At 38.4% G+C, this 17,671-nt stretch overlaps 1 protein-coding gene across 22 annotated transcripts in view; it reads right to left on the bottom strand.

The window, feature by feature from the left end:
- The window catches only part of osp (myosin phosphatase Rho interacting protein outspread), a 595,661-nt gene that overhangs the window by 30,929 nt on the left and 547,061 nt on the right, over window positions 1-17,671 (bottom strand). For all 22 annotated transcript variants that reach the window (XM_070084011.1, XM_070084013.1, XM_070084000.1 and 19 more), the window contains 3 exons: window positions 17,244-17,403; window positions 16,315-16,545; window positions 14,642-16,108 (listed from right to left, as the gene is read on the bottom strand). In XM_070084011.1, coding sequence (XP_069940112.1) covers window positions 14,642-16,108; window positions 16,315-16,545; window positions 17,244-17,403 — 1,858 coding nt within the window. The remainder of the gene's footprint in view (window positions 1-14,641; window positions 16,109-16,314; window positions 16,546-17,243; window positions 17,404-17,671) is intronic.

Genomic DNA, 17,671 nt, shown 5'->3' with positions numbered 1-17,671 from the left:
GTTTTTTCTTATGAAATCGTAGAGAATCTTTTTGTGAAGGTAATAAAACAAAAAGTACGAAATTTGGTGGAAAATTGACGAAATTATGCTCTCGCGAATTTTGATGTGTCAGCGATATTTACGAATCGGCGATTTTGCCGACTTTGACTCCCATTTTAGGCCAATTACATTATTCCAGTCAACCAAATTCTTAGCTATTTCACTAGTATTACTTCTATTCTATCGATTGAGAACAAGAAATCGCCAAGTCAACTGTTTCAACTACAAAATAAAGTGATCGGAAATTGTTAATTTGGCCAATTTAACACAAAGTTCAAAATATTCCAATTTCAAAATAGGGTCCAGAATGAACAATGTAGGCATTCCTGGCACTAAACTAACATTTCCTCTGTTCATTAGTTATGTTTTGAGGCTTTACAAATAAATTCCATTTTGATTTTTTATTCACATAATGAATTTTTATTCACACCAAAAAATAGAAGATTTACTGTTATGCAATACTGTAATAATTGTATAAATATCATTACCATATTTGTGAATGTATATTAGACCCACCAGCTGATGTGTATTAGACGTGTGAGGTCGTTTGTTTACTCTTGAATATCGGCAAAAATTTAACATTTCTGCTACTTTGAGCTCAGTTTCAAGCCATTTCCAGTGTTAAAACCAATCAAAATCATCTCTATTTCTGTAATATGTCTTCCATTCTATCAAATGAGACCAAGAAATCGCAAATACAACTATAAAAAACATACGAAAAAACACTGCAAAGTTGCTGTTTTAATCGAAAAATCATGATTTCATTTTTTTTCTCTCATTATACACAGTGTGCTGCAGGATCTGTTTTATGTGGTGCACACATGCCACATAGATGTATTCTCTCATATCTAGGCCCAAATGTACCACTCACAGTTTATCAGAGTGAGCTGAGCTCATGGCGTAGATCTACGGTTTGGACCCTGAACGTAAAGCCGTAGATCTACGGGACGGACCCTGAAAGGGTTAACTCACTCCAAAATTTTTTCTTATTTTCATTAAAATTTCTTGACAGTGCCTCTCCCACTCTATCATCTGCTCTCCTTTTGCACTCTCTCACCACTCTCTTCACCTTTCTTTTACTCTCCATACACTCTGCTCTTCTTATAACACCTCTGCTTTGTAAAAACCTCTCATAAGCTAACTTTTTCTCTTTTATCACACCCTTTACTTCATCATTCCACCAATCACTCCTCTTTCCTCCTGCCCCCACCCTCCTATAACCACAAACTTCTGCCCCACATTCTAATACTGTATTTTTAAAACTCATCCAACCCTCTTCAACCCCCCCTCCACTACTCATCTTTGCACTAGCCCACCTTTCTGCCAATAGTCGCTTATATCTCACCTGAACTTCCTCCTCCCTTAGTTTATACACTTTCACTTCCCTCCTACTTGTTGTTGCCACCTTCCTCTTGTCACATCTACCTCTTACTCTAACTGTAGCTACAACTAAATATTGATCCAATATATCAGTTGCCCCTCTATAAACATGTACATCCTGGAGCCTACCCATTAACCTTCTATCCACCAATACATAATCTAACAAACTACTTTCATTAAGTGCTACATCATACCTTGTATATTTATTTATCCTCTTTTTCATAAAATATGTATTACTTATTACCAAATCTCTTTCTACATATAGTTCAATTAAAGGCTCCCCATTTACATTTACCCCTGGCACCCCAAATTTACCTACTACTCCCTCCACAACATTTTTACCCACTTTAGCATTGAAATCCCCAACCACAAGTACTCTCACACTTGGTTCAAAACTCCCCACGCATTCACTCAACATTTCCCAGAATCTCTCTCTCTCTCTCTCCTCTACACTTCTCTCTTCTCCAGGTGCATATACACTTACTATAACCCACTTTTCACATCCAACCTTTATTTTACTTCACATAATCCTTGAATTAATACATTTATAGTCCCTCTTTTCTGCCATATCTTAACCTTCAACATTATTGCTACTCCTTTAGCTCTGACTATTTGAAACCTCTGACCTAATCCCATTTATTCCTCTCCACTGAAACTCTTCCACCCCCTTCAGCTTTGTTTTACTTAAAGCCAGGACATCCAGCTTCTTCTCATTCATAACATCCACAATCATCTCTTTCTTATCATTTGCACAACATCCACGCACATTCAGACTTCCCACTTTGGCAATTTTCTTATTCTTTTTAGTAATCTTTACAGGAAAAGGGGTTACTAGCCCATTGTTCCCGGCATTTTAGTTGACTTTTACAACAGGCATGGCTTACGGAGGAAAGATTCTTATTCCACTTCCCCATGGATATAAAAGGAAAAGTAATAAGACCAAGAACTATTAAGATAAAATCAAAGAAAACTCAGATGAGATGAGTGTGTATAAATAAACGTGTACATGTATGTGTAGTGTGACCTAAGTGTAAGTAGAAGTAGCAAGACATACCTGTAATCTTGCATATTTATGAGACAGACAAAAAAACACCAGCAATCCTACCATCATGTAAAACAATTACAGTACAGGCTTTTGTTTTACATTCACTTGGCAGGACGGTAGTACCTCCCTGGGTGGTTGCTGTTTACCAACCTACTATATATTATACATATATACATACAGTAGGGCCCCACTTATATGGCAGGTTAGGTTCCAGGCTACTACCAGAAAGCAGAATGCCATTTGTTTCCACTTACAAATGTCAGATAATAAGTTTACACTAACATATATTAAGTTAGCAATAGAACAAGGATTAAAAAACAATAAGAAGTAAAATGCACACAGTACACTCATTACTTACTTCAAAATATCTGTAGTCTTAATGTAGTGTGAGAAGTGAGTAGTGTTTGTTGTAAGAAGTTAGGTGTGGTAGGACTGGTAGCCAACCAGGCTACCCCACCCCACCCACATGTAATATACTTCGACATTTAAAGAGCCCTAGAGCGATAAAGTGCATATAGTGTACACTCATTACTGTGGCCCCTTGGTTTTCGCGAGTCTTGGTTACGATGAATTTTGGTTATCAACAACTGTTTTCATCAAAATATAGCCTTCGTTTTCATGATTTCCCTTGGATTTCAGCGGTGGTACGGTACATGGCCCAGTGCACACAAAGCTTGCCACAGATGCACTCAGCACCAGTCTGGCATTGTTTCTCGGTGAGTGAGCATCACACCCTGCATTCATATAAAACAGTTCGCAATAATCCAGTGCTTTTTCTGCTTGCAATTGCTAAATAAGCTCCAAGTGTAAGCCCTATGGTAAAGAAGGTGAGAAACACAATAGAATAGAAAAAAAAAATTCGTAACAAAGTACGAACATGGAGGAGGAAGAGAGGAGAGAATGTGCCTTCTTCAGTGATTCTACGAGATGTATGATACTAAAGCAGCAGGAGTTGATAAAGGCTATAGCGCCAGCAAGCAATAAAGTGTAGCATTAACAGTGTAGCAAGTAAGTTAAGCGATTAAGCAACAGAAAAAGGACATGAAACTAACTCATCAAATGTTACTGGAGGTATATAGGGCCACTGACAACACTGCTGCCTCAACCACCACTAATATGTATGGCTTATGCTGTCAGTGGCCCTTATAAACCCAACACCACCACCACTTACTCCTCACATATGTAATGACATTTTATTCATTCTAAACTATATATCATGTTTCCGTTATTAATATTGTATATTATGTCATATTAGATGAATTTTGATAGATAAATAAGCCACAGAGTTGATATTAGTGTCATATTCAAGCATTTTGTCTCCAAACAATTAACTCCCCCCCCCTCTCCTCGCTATCTTCCATACACCAACAAGAGTCTTCAATATAGGTAAGTGTGATATTAAGTGTTCATTTAATGTAGGGAAGTACTACCGTCCTGCCAGATGACTGTGAAACAAAAACCTGTAACTGTTTTGCATGATGGTAGGATTGCTGGTTTCTTTTTCTGTCTCATAAACACGCTAAGATAACAGGGATATCTTGCTACTCCTACTTACACTTTGGTCACACTTCACAGACACGCACATGCATATATATATATACATACATCTAGGTTTTTCTCCTTTTTCTAAATAGCTCTTGTTCTTTTTTATTTCTTCTATTGTCCATGGGGAAGTGGAAAAGAATCTTTCCTCCGTAAGCCATGCGTGTCGTATGAGGCGACTAAAATGCCGGGAGCAATGGGCTAGTAACCCCTTCTCCTGTATACAATTACTAAAAAAGAGAAGAAGAAAAACTTTATAAAACTGGGTTGCTTAAATGTGCGTGGATGTAGTGCGGATGACAAGAAACAGATGATTGCTGATGTTATGAATGAAAAGAAGTTGGATGTCCTGGCCCTAAGCGAAACAAAGCTGAAGGGGGTAGGAGAGTTTCAGTGGGGGGAAATAAATGGGATTAAATCTGGAGTATCTGAGAGAGTTAGAGCAAAGGAAGGGGTAGCAGTAATGTTAAATGATCAGTTATGGAAGGAGAAAAGAGAATATGAATGTGTAAATTCAAGAATTATGTGGATTAAAGTAAAGGTTGGATGCGAGAAGTGGGTCATAATAAGCGTGTATGCACCTGGAGAAGAGAGGAATGCAGAGGAGAGAGAGAGATTTTGGGAGATGTTAAGTGAATGTATAGGAGCCTTTGAACCAAGTGAGAGAGTAATTGTGGTAGGGGACTTGAATGCTAAAGTAGGAGAAACTTTTAGAGAGGGTGTGGTAGGTAAGTTTGGGGTGCCAGGTGTAAATGATAATGGGAGCCCTTTGATTGAACTTTGTATAGAAAGGGGTTTAGTTATAGGTAATACATATTTTAAGAAAAAGAGGATAAATAAGTATACACGATATGATGTAGGGCGAAATGACAGTAGTTTGTTGGATTATGTATTGGTAGATAAAAGACTGTTGAGTAGACTTCAGGATGTACATGTTTATAGAGGGGCCACATATATATCAGATCACTTTCTAGTTGTAGCTACACTGAGAGTAAAAGGTAGATGGGATACAAGGAGAATAGAAGCATCAGGGAAGAGAGAGGTGAAGGTTTATAAACTAAAAGAGGAGGCAGTTAGGGTAAGATATAAACAGCTATTGGAGGATAGATGGGCTAATGAGAGCATAGGCAATGGGGTCGAAGAGGTATGGGGTAGGTTTAAAAATGTAGTGTTAGAGTGTTCAGCAGAAGTTTGTGGTTACAGGAAAGTGGGTGCAGGAGGGAAGAGGAGCGATTGGTGGAATGATGATGTAAAGAGAGTAGTAAAGGAGAAAAAGTTAGCATATGAGAAGTTTTTACAAAGTAGAAGTGATGCAAGGAGGGAAGAGTATATGGAGAAAAAGAGAGAAGTTAAGAGAGTGGTGAAGCAATGTAAAAAGAGAGCAAATGAGAGAGTGGGTGAGATGTTATCAACAAATTTTGTTGAAAATAAGAAAAAGTTTTGGAGTGAGATTAACAAGTTAAGAAAGCCTAGAGAACAAATGGATTTGTCAGTTAAAAATAGGAGAGGAGAGTTATTAAATGGAGAGTTAGAGGTATTGGGAAGATGGAAGGAATATTTTGAGGAATTGTTAAATGTTGATGAAGATAGGGAAGCTGTGATTTCGTGTATAGGGCAAGGAGGAATAACATCTTGTAGGAGTGAGGAAGAGCCAGTTGTGAGTGTGGGGGAAGTTCGTGAGGCAGTAGGTAAAATGAAAGGGGGTAAGGCAGCCAGGATTGATGGGATAAAGATAGAAATGTTAAAAGCAGGTGGGGATATAGTTTTGGAGTGGTTGGTGCAATTATTTAATAAATGTATGGAAGAGGGTAAGGTACCTAGGGATTGGCAGAGAGCATGCATAGTTCCTTTGTATAAAGGCAAAGGGGATAAAAGAGAGTGCAAAAATTATAGGGGGATAAGTCTGCTGAGTATACCTGGTAAAGTGTATGGTAGAGTTATAATTGAAAGAATTAAGAGTAAGACGGAGAATAGGATAGCAGATGAACAAGGAGGCTTTAGGAAAGGTAGGGGGTGTGTGGACCAGGTGTTTACAGTGAAACATATAAGTGAACAGTATTTAGATAAGGCTAAAGAGGTCTTTGTGGCATTTATGGATTTGGAAAAGGCGTATGACAGGGTGGATAGGGGGGCAATGTGGCAGATGTTGCAAGTGTATGGTGTAGGAGGTAGGTTACTGAAAGCAGTGAAGAGTTTTTACGAGGATAGTGAGGCTCAAGTTAGAGTATGTAGGAAAGAGGGAAATTTTTTCCCAGTAAAAGTAGGCCTTAGACAAGGATGTGTGATGTCACCGTGGTTGTTTAATATATTTATAGATGGGGTTGTAAGAGAAGTAAATGCGAGGGTCTTGGCAAGAGGCGTGGAGTTAAAAGATAAAGAATCACACACAAAGTGGGAGTTGTCACAGCTGCTCTTTGCTGATGACACTGTGCTCTTGGGAGATTCTGAAGAGAAGTTGCAGAGATTGGTGGATGAATTTGGTAGGGTGTGCAAAAGAAGAAAATTAAAGGTGAATACAGGAAAGAGTAAGGTTATGAGGATAACAAAAAGATTAGGTGATGAAAGATTGAATATCAGATTGGAGGGAGAGAGTATGGAGGAGGTGAACGTATTCAGATATTTGGGAGTGGACGTGTCAGCGGATGGGTCTATGAAAGATGAGGTGAATCATAGAATTGATGAGGGAAAAAGAGTGAGTGGTGCACTTAGGAGTCTGTGGAGACAAAGAGGGGAATGTATGAGAGTATAGTTTTACCAACGCTCTTATATGGGTGTGAAGCATGGGTGATGAATGTTGCAGTGAGGAGAAGGCTGGAGGCAGTGGAGATGTCATGTCTGAGGGCAATGTGTGGTGTGAATATAATGCAGAGAATTCGTAGTTTGGAAGTTAGGAGGAGGTGCGGGATTACCAAAACTGTTGTCCAGAGGGCTGAGGAAGGGTTGTTGAGGTGGTTCGGACATGTAGAGAGAATGGAGCGAAACAGAATGACTTCAAGAGTGTATCAGTCTGTAGTGGAAGGAAGGCGGGGTAGGGGTCGGCCTAGGAAGGGTTGGAGGGAGGGGGTAAAGGAGGTTTTGTGTGCGAGGGGCTTGGACTTCCAGCAGGCATGCGTGAGCGTGTTTGATAGGAGTGAATGGAGACAAATGGTTTTTAATACTTGACGTGCTGTTGGAGTGTGAGCAAAGTAACATTTATGAAGGGATTCAGGGAAACCGGCAGGCCGGACTTGAGTCCTGGAGATGGGAAGTACAGTGCCTGCACTCTGAAGGAGGGGTGTTAATGTTGCAGTTTAAAAACTGTAGTGTAAAGCACCCTTCTGGCAAGACAGTGATGGAGTGAATGATGGTGAAAGTTTTTCTTTTTCGGGCCACCCTGCCTTGGTGGGAATCGGCCGGTGTGATAATAAAAAAATAAATATTATACATTTTATTAGTGCTTTATATTTATTTGTCATTCTTTTCTGTATGTAAATCTATATTTAATCTCTAAACAAATTTTTTTTTGTTTATACTCTTTGTATAAGTAACAGAAGTCCAAAAGTTATTTTACAGCTCTATACATCACTAGTGAGGCCTCATTTAGATTATGCTGCTCAGTTTTGGTCCCCTTACTACAGGATGGTCATAGACTCATTAGAGAACATACAGAGAAGAATGACAAAAATGATTTACTGTGTAAGGAACCTCCCGTATGAAGATAGACTTAAAGCCTTAAATCTCCACTCTCTGGAGAGGCGTAGAATGAGGGAAGATATCATTGAAGTGTATAAGTGGATGACGGGCATAAACAAGGGAGATATTAATAAAGTACTGAGGGTGTCGAACCAGGTAAGAACCAGGAATAATGGATTTAAGTTGGATAAATTTAGATTTAGAAAGGACATAGGTAAGTACTGGTTTTCTAACAGAGTTGTAGATGCGTGGAACAGTCTTCCCAAAGGGGTGATAGGAGCTAGGACCTTGGGTAGCTTTAAGAAGAGACTGGACAAATATACGAGTGGGAGGGGCTGGGTTTGATTGGTGTCATTGGGTACGGGAGTTATTTCTTGGGAAGCTTTAGGTAGTAATCGTTTTGATAAGGACCTGCCTCGCATGGGCCAGTAGGCCTTCTGCAGTGTTCCTCCATTCTTATGTGTCTGGAACGGATTAATTGGATTTACATTATTTCTTATGGGGAAAATGGTTTTGGTTCTCTTGAATTTTGGTTTTTGGCAGACTCTCCGGAACAGATTAATCACGAAAACCAGGGGTCCACTGTACCTACCTTAAAATGTTTTTAGTCTTAATGGTCTTAATATAGGATGCAAGGTGAATAGTAGGGTAGGTATGTACTGAATAGTGTGTTAGGTATTGTAACCCCATCTGGCCACCCCACCCACACATTAAATATTAGGCATTTAAAGCGTCCTAGAGCAATAAAATGCATATGCAGTACACTCATTACTTACCTTAAAATATTTGTAGTCTTAATGTAGGGTGAGAGGTGAGTAAACAAGATTAAAGGAATAAACGAGAGAGAGAGAGAATTGGTACATTCGAGAGGACAGCACGAGTTATGTAAACAAACCAGCCGGACAATTATGGTTTTAGTTCACTCTGCAAGCCGACTAGAAAAACATCTGATGTTTGTTAATTTATTCAACTGTGGGTATATTTATCATGTTTATATGTTATGTAGCATGTTTATTATATAATTTTGAACAACTATAGATGGATTAAGAAAAATGTCTATATTAATATTTTATATGACATTTAATGTGCCTCACTCTCTGACTTTTTGAGGTTATCCTAGGTTCCCTACACATATGCTGCTATGTATGATAATCTATATCACTGTATTTGTGTAAACTGTACCTGAATAAACTAATTTACTCAGAGTGATTATATTACTATTACAAATTATTATAATCGTAATAAAAAAGAAGCGCTAAACCCACAAGGGTCATGAATAACTATAGATAGAAGGAATATTTTTCTACAGTTAAGTTACTGGCGTCTGGCTAGAGAAAATGTACAGTGGAACCTCAAATATCAAACTTAATCCGTTCCAGGAGCTAGTTCTAAATTCGAAAAGTCTGAAAAGCGAAGCAATATTTCCCATACAATTAATCCGTTCCAGAAAGCCAAAAATATTCACAAAAAGATACATTTTATAGAGATTAATTACATAAATTAGACACACATGCAACTCTTGGGTATCTTTATTGAGGAAACGTTTCGCCACACAGTGGCTTCATCAGTCCATACGTAGGAGAAACTTGAAGAACAGGAGGAGAATGAGGTAATCAGTCCCTCAACCTTGAGTCGATGTGTTCAGTCCATCAATCTTGAATAGAATACGGCATATCAGCGGAGAAGCAGCTTATATACCGTATGGCAGGAGAGGTGCAGCAGTCATAGGTCGTGTCACATTTGTTCAATGTGGAAGTAGGTCGTGCCCAAGAATTAGGCAAGCGAAGAATTCCTAAGTATTAAGATCCCAAGAAGTTGCAGTGTCTGACAGATTTGTAGATGAATGGTTCAGAGAACCGACAAGTTGATAAATTAGACACATATGCAACTCAATAAAGATACCCAAGAGTTGCATATGTGTCTAATTTATCAACTTGTCGGTTCTCTGAACCATTCATCTACAGATTAATTACAGTTTTACATACACCCAACAAATATATCCTCGGTGGGATACGGCTGGTATGTTGAAAGAAAGAAAGAAATGTAAATAAACATATAAAATAAAATTTTTACTTATCTTTATTGAAGATTGGTGATGGCATCTGGAAGATAGGGAGGAGGAGAGAGGGAGTTATGGTTAGTGTTTGGAAGGAGAATCCCCCTCCATGAGGACTTCAGGTATCAAAGCCGTCTCTAGGGTTACTTCCCTTCTCTGTCAAACCAGCCTCTGCTGGCCTTAAATTCACTATCAGCACTGGTTCCAGGAGTTTTCTGTACCAGATCAGCATGCAACTTCCTTGCCTGTTCACAAATAATCGTTTCTGAAACATTATCACCTGCTATCTCTTTATCCTTGATCCACACCAGCAACAACTTCTCAACCTGATCGATTGTCTGTGGTCTTTTTTTGGTTAGCATATTAACACCTTTTGCAACATCAGCTTCCTTGATTTGTTCTTTCTCTGCCAGGATAGAAGCGATGGTCGACTTGTTTTTCCCATACATCCTGGCAAGCTCAACAGGTCTCACACCACTCTCATACTTTTGTATTATTTCCTTCTTCACATCTATGGTGTTTCTCATTTTCTTTACCACAGGGGTACCACTACCAAGTTTCTTTGGGCCCATGGTAGCTTATTTCACAGTCCCAAGAAGTAAACACAATGAAATAATCGTAAAATGTTTGAATGAGACCGCTGGTTAGTGTTCACTCAAGCATCAACAAAACCAGACTGGCTCACGGCACCTACGCGGGGACGCGGACAGAGTGGGCTGCTGGACAGGTCCGGTACCCAGTGGTTCGAAAATAGGGGCGAGTTCGATAATAGGGACAAAGTTGGTTTGAAAAAAGCGTTCGATTTTCGAAGAGTTCGATAAGTGATACATTCGAAATTTGAGGTTCCACTGTAATTCTTCTGACATTCCTACCACCCACTTGGTAAACAAATCTCATATTTATGTCAATTTTTATACTGTGGGTGTATGTATCATGTTTATATGTTATGTAGTGTGTTTATTATATAATTTTGAAAAAATATCATAGATGAATTGATGGAAATGTCTATAATAATGTAATATATGACATTTAATGCACCCAAAAGATTATTACATGGCATTGAATAGAGAGACTCTTAGTGATTTTAATGTGTACCTGCATGCTAGCACAGTGTGTAAGTATATTTAGGTACAGGTACACATGAATATTATTATCAGCGTATATATAAAATACGCAATAACTTTAAAACACTTGAAATTTTGGAAAATTTCCAGACATATGAGATATGTGCTCATGGAGAATGTAAACAAACTGGGTAGGGTGTACCGTATTTCTAAGACCGCTCGCCGTACAGCAAATTTTGGTCATAAATTAAAATTGCCATATTAGCAGAACACCGTAGGGTGAAATGCCGTAAAGCAGGACCCTACTGTACATACATATTTTGTTTAGATGTTAAACCACTTGAGATATAAATGAAACTAAATAACCAATAAAATTTTTAAATGTACTGTACATAATTAGCTCTATTCAAAAATCAAGGCATCCTAGAGAACCGCAGGGCTCAACTTTTTTTTTTTCCTCTCTCTCTGGCCATCTTTGACTAAGATAGGGTGACTTAAAAAAAAAAGGAAATATTCACCATTATTCAATTAATAGCTGTTTTGCCAGAAGTGAGCAGACATTGCAATTCAACTCACCCTCCAAACTGTAATATTCCCACCCTTACTTCAGAGTTTAAGCACTGTATCTCTCATCTGCAGGACTTAGGTTTAGATAACCAGTTTTCCTGAATTCTTTCATAAATGTTACCTTGTTCACACATTACATCCTTAACCCTTAACAGTTAAACTGTCCAAATGTAGATCTACATTTTTTCAACATTTGAAAGTATGTAAAAAAACATAGATCTTCTTTTTGTTTTTTTTACATTTGAAAACGTGTAAAAAAAACTTTGATCTACTTTTTTTTTTATATTTGAAAATATGTAAAAAAACGTAGATCTACTTTTGGAGCACTACGCATGCGAACATAGATCTGTGTGAACAGTTTAACCCTTCGAGGGTCGACAGGCCCTCTCCGAAACTTGTTCTCAGGGTCGGCCAAATTTCCCCCCCCAAAAAAATATTTTTTCTTATGAAAAGATAGAGAATCTTTTCCCGATCATAATGACACCAAAAGTATGAAATTTGATGGAAAACTTACGGAATTATGCTCTCGCGAAGTTAGCGGTCTCGACGATGTTTATGCATCGGCGATTTTGCCCACTTTGAGCCCTATTTTCAGCCAATTCCAATGTACTAGTTGACAAAAATCATAACTATTTCGCTAGAACTCCATTTTTTCTATCGAATGAGTACAAGAAACCACCCATTTACCAATTTCAACTATCCAATAAAGTGGTCAGAATTTAGCAATTTTGCCAATTTCACACAAATTTCAAAAGATGCCAATTTCTGAATAGGGTCCAGAATAAACAAAAAAGACATTCCTGGCACTAAAATAACAAGTTCTCTGTTCGTTAGTCACATCCCCAGGCCCCTCTTATATTTCTTTGACTTTCCACTTTGAATTTTTATTCTTACAAAAAATAGAAGATTTACTGTTATGCAGACTACTGCATTAGTGTACAAATGGTATAAATAATATCAGCGCACTTGTGAAAGAATATTAGATTCGCCAGTTGACATGTATTGGATGCTTGGCATGATTTGTTTACTTTTGAACTTTGATAAAAATCGAACATTTCTGCTACTTCGCACTCAATTTCAAGGTACTTTTCATTGTAAAACCAGTCAAAATCATCTCAATTTCTATAATATGTCTCCCATTCTATAAAATGAGACCAAGAAAACTAGAATACAACAATAAATACCATACGAAAATACAGTGCAAAGCCGTTGTTTTATTCCAAAAACACGGTCAAAGTTTTTTTTTTCTCATTACACACTGTGTGCTGCAGGATTTTTTTTATACTGCACACACTGGCCACATAGACCCATTCTTTCATATGTAAGCCTGCCAGCTTTCTCTCATTAGATTTGAGGGCGCTAGAATTTAGGCGTACTAGTACGTCAAAAACACTGGGTCGTAAGCCGTACTAGTACGACCAAAACCCTCAAAGGGTTAAGGGTTAAACTGTCCAAATATACATCTACGTTCACTCGCCCAGCGCTCTGAATATTTTGAAAAAAAAAAAAAAATTTAAATGAAGAGGGCATTATTCTATATGTTATAAAATAAAAAAAAAATTAGGATCAGTACTTACCGAGATATAAGCCCGCGAAGCCGGCGCCGGATGCTCACCTGACAGCAACATCAAGTCCTGCCGCTTGCAGAAGTGTTGCCGATATACCTTTTTTCCTCGTTTTTATTTTAATTTATATAATTTTTATGTTCTGATAATTACAATTTATAGTAGTTCTTGTGATTTCATAGCCAATCTTTGTTCTGACACTAATATTAGGTACTGAAATAGTACTCAAATAGTCACAAACACACCGACAGGTGAACATTTTCATCTGCCTTTGTCATTTACTATTGTCTAGAAACGTATACAAAGTACATGTATTTATAGGTCTCAGCAATGTTTTAGACATGCTTGAGTATATATGAAACTTCTTGAAGCATGGTATTAAGATGAGTGTCACTAAACTGCTGACATTGCAGCAGTGCAGTGACACTTGAACATGCACTACTCCAGGGAACCCTGGCTTTATTTGTTTTCACTGTTATACACAAACATGTATGTCTGTCTGTCTAGCTTTGCTTATCTGTCTGTTTGCCTATCTTTCTGTCTGCTTATCTCTGTCTCAGAGAGCGGCTTGTAAACCAACAGGTATTACAGATGATACAATCGTCAAAATACACATTACTTGCCAGTCAAGCTTATTATGCCTTACATCTACAAGCACTGCCTGGACTTTTTGGGTTATCCTAGGTAATTTACACTATGTATAATAACTGTACTTATGTGTACCTGTGAGAGAGAGAGAGAGAGAGAGACGGAGATATAGACAGACAGCCAAAGTCAGTCAGCCAGCCAGCCGAATATGTATTACACATGTTCCAGAATAGTTTCTCCTTGCTTAGGGCATAGGTTATAGGACATTATGGTAAGATGACGCTACCAGTGGTATCAAAAATGAAAGAATGTTGCACATGGGTTATTATTGAGGTTTTTGATATTTCCTCGACCACTTGAGGCCACATCCATCTCAACGCCACTAAACTCGGGGTCAACATCACTTTCTTCTTGAAAGTGGAATGTTAATACGACATATCAGTGAATCCCAGGTGTTTGCCACACTATTTGCTCTAGCTGGTGCTCAATTGAACTGGTGCTCCCACATGGGTATTAACACCAGGCATCTCAGGCCAATCGTGCTAAACTTGGAGGCAGGAAAAATAAAACGTTGATCTACATTTGGAGCGCTAGCGGTACTAATGGGTTAAAGTGACTCATCTCCACGTGCCCTGATCTAACATACTCAACTCCTCATTTGCCCCGATTTATATCTTTCATAACCCCACAGTCATCTGCTTTCTATGCTCTAATGTTGGTAAAGGGCTCTTGATCCAAGAAATTGGACCTACCCTCCCCATGAATCCATTACCCAGGTGTGGTATGATTATTTGGTTAGTGCCTTCCCGTGAATAAGACACAGTAATAACAGTAAACTCTCAATATAACATCCTATTTGTTTAGTGCTTTCCCATGAATAAAATACAATAATAACAGTAAACCTTCAATCAGACTTCTATAATAATGGAGAAAAATTCCTTGGGTAAATTGTACTTTTAACTCTAGTTTCAATGAAATATAATTGTAAATTGTGCATACAGTACTATTGTATTTAGGTTGATTTAACAGACACTCGGACAATCCCTCCCTCTCCCCTATTAGTCCATTATACTGAGGGTTTACTGTATGTTAATGTAACTAAACCTTCTAGATTTTCACTAACCTTTAAGGTGTTCATATAGTCTAGGCACTGCTTACATTCAGCATCTCGTTCTTTGATTCGCCTGGAATCCAGGTTTCTCTTTAATTTTGCCACTTCTTGCCGCAGTTCCTCACACTGGCGGCAACCATCTGTCATTCCAGTGATGTCAGAGGCTCTCCGTGACCTGCGATTCTCGCTCTTTCTCTTGACCTTAGGTGAAGTTGGCATTTTGGTGGGAGAAGACTGACTTAAATTAAAGGAGGACTCATTCTCACCATCTTTTATCATAGTAGTAAGTACAGAGGTAGGTTTGAGAGCAGTTGGAGAAACATCAACCTTAGACTGACTAGCAGCCTGAATAACAAGACTGCTAAGTTCACTGGTGCCTTGAGCACTGGCCTTGTTGTACATGTAGGTAAACTCTGCTTGATCAAGGGCTGGCTGAAGTATACTCTCCAGTGAGGAATCACAGCCACCCAGGAACATGAGCAAGTGAGCTTCACTAGCTACAACATCACTGGCAGAGCCAACAGTATCTCGTGTGTCTTCTACAATGGTTAGAGGCTCACAAGTGGATGAGGTAGTCTCTCCATCACTTTGGACAACTGCTAACTGGCCATCAATCACTGCCTTCTGTGCTACTACTGCTGCAAATTCTGACAGTACCATATCCATGGATGCTGAAACTGAATTAATTATGGCTGTATCTCCTGCACGATACTGAGCAAGCACTGCTTCATATTTATTACTAAGTGTAAATACAGCCTCTTCCATTTCCTGGCGAAGTGACTCTTCAGCTGCTGTATGCCAGCGCTCTATAGTAGCTGCAGTTGGCTGTGTAATGGTAGATGCTGGCATGCTATTTTTTGTGAGCAAGTTACTCAGTCTCATGAGTGACTGAGCTGCTTCAATGTTGACTAGTTCCTGTCCAACAAGGTCCTGTGCCATTGACCAGACTTCACGCATTCTCACCTCCTCCAGTAACACGGAGTCATCATGAGGAGGACCAGTACCTGTTACAGTCTCTCGAGCCATCACCACAGCTACCTCATGAAGCTTTCCCTCTTTGTATTGAGTGATCAAATTGGCTAACGACCTCTCTCGGTCTAATAATCGAGACTGAAGGTCTCTGCATGTTTCAGTGAGGGCAGACACTGGGACTGTGGGCGTACGACCACCAGTTGACTGAGGACAGATACTTGAAGCCACTTCCCCTTGTACGACCAACTTTTCTGCTAGTAAACTTGTATAAAAATCTAATGGTGCCATTGTTTCCATGTCAAAATCAGGGTTGGTCAGTTTTTTCTCCAAAAATGAAAGCTTTCGGTGGGCTTCTATTAATTCCTGTAGTTTAACAGATGCTTCATACATATGAGGTCGCTGGGCTACTTGAACAACCTGAGCTACCTGTGTTAATACAACAGTCTCATAAGCCAGACGCTCAGCAAACAGTTTAAGTTGCATCTCTCTTGTCCACTTTCCTGCTGCCTGTAAGATAAAATAAATTGTAACAGATTTATAATATCTTTGTTAATATAAAGCATTTGACTATTAGAATCTAGAGCAAAACTAGAGGTATGAATTCATTTAATATTTAAAATCTTTGTCATTCCAGTTTCAAATGTTTCAATAATTTTGCAACAAGAATTCAAAAAATTCTACTCAAAATTCTAGCAGCAATCATTATGACGAACCTTAAAATGATCTCGACGATCTGCTAATTCAGTCAACTTATCCCTGAGCATATCTTGTAGACGCATAACTAGTGGACGTAGTTTTGTGACTTCTGCCTGGTCAAGTGGCGTATGACGGAGCTGAGCCAGTTTTATAGCAGTGTTCAAGCGCTGCTGTAGTGAGGAGATGCCAGGAGCTCCACATGAACACACACACTCCACTGATCCAGCCCAAGCTACACATTCACTCAGCTGCAACATAAAGCCATTATAACAGAGTATGAAAAACTCCTCAATGTTTGGACAATTAGCACACAATAATTATTTTCTTATAATATTAAATCAGTTACACATCACAAACCACAATATTCTTAATTTAATAATTTTTTATTTTATAAGCCATTTCTAACCAAGATAGGGCAACCCACAGAAGGAAATGCACTACCATCCACAGGATGGATATGGGATGTGCAATAACCAAGCTGTTTCAGTGGCAAAATCTAAAAATCTTTCTCTCGCTGTTTTTCCAGATGTGCAAGGACATCACAATTTAAATAATATTTGAACATGGGTATTCATTTATCTACATTAAATATCCATTCCTATCTTTGCAACTCTTCACATACTCTCTTGCAACAAATCTCTCCATAATATATCAATAAGTATAAATTTAATCTAGACAGTATATTTAAATAGGAGGAAAAATAAAAACTAGAGTTGCCTCAGTCACTGTATGATCCACAAGAGATATCCTTGGATCACATAATCCTAGCCTCCTGTACCACATCCAAATCAAGGGGCTTAATTGCTGTATCTCAAAAACCTCAATGAGTCAGAAGAGCTGCAGCTCAAGATTGTCTGAAGTTTGAAAATTGTGCTAGTGTTTTTCTTGCATAAAATTTGTTTCTAGCCTCTGTAATTGTTAGTAAAGTACTTCTATTTAAACTAACCTGAGACTGAAGCGTTGATAAGACTTTTTCCAAGCCAACCAGTTTTTGTCGCAAATGTTTGGTTTCAGAATCAGAGCGGCTTAATTTGACAACTTTTTCTGGAGTGACTCTAGGAGAACGCAAGGTTTTACGAGGCAGTGACGGTGATCGTATGGGAGACCTGTAAATGCAATGCTACACTTAAATCAAACTGAAGAATATTTTTGTGATCATGTTTAAAGAGATGTTAAATCCATATTAGTAATTTTTATGATAAAATACAAAATTCCTCACAAGCTATTTGAAGTTTTTTGTAAAATTTGGGTAGTAAACTTAAATAAAGTAACACCAACTTAATACTGTATACACATTTTTTTAAGATAGTGGTATAAGGATGAGTTAACAGTTTGTTTATTCCCCACAGGGAAAAGCCCATAGTAATACACAGC

This window comes from Cherax quadricarinatus, chromosome 11 (assembly GCF_038502225.1).
Source record: "Cherax quadricarinatus isolate ZL_2023a chromosome 11, ASM3850222v1, whole genome shotgun sequence".
In the NCBI taxonomy this organism is placed as follows: domain Eukaryota; kingdom Metazoa; phylum Arthropoda; class Malacostraca; order Decapoda; family Parastacidae; genus Cherax; species Cherax quadricarinatus.
This window is presented reverse-complemented; position numbering and strand designations above follow the sequence as displayed.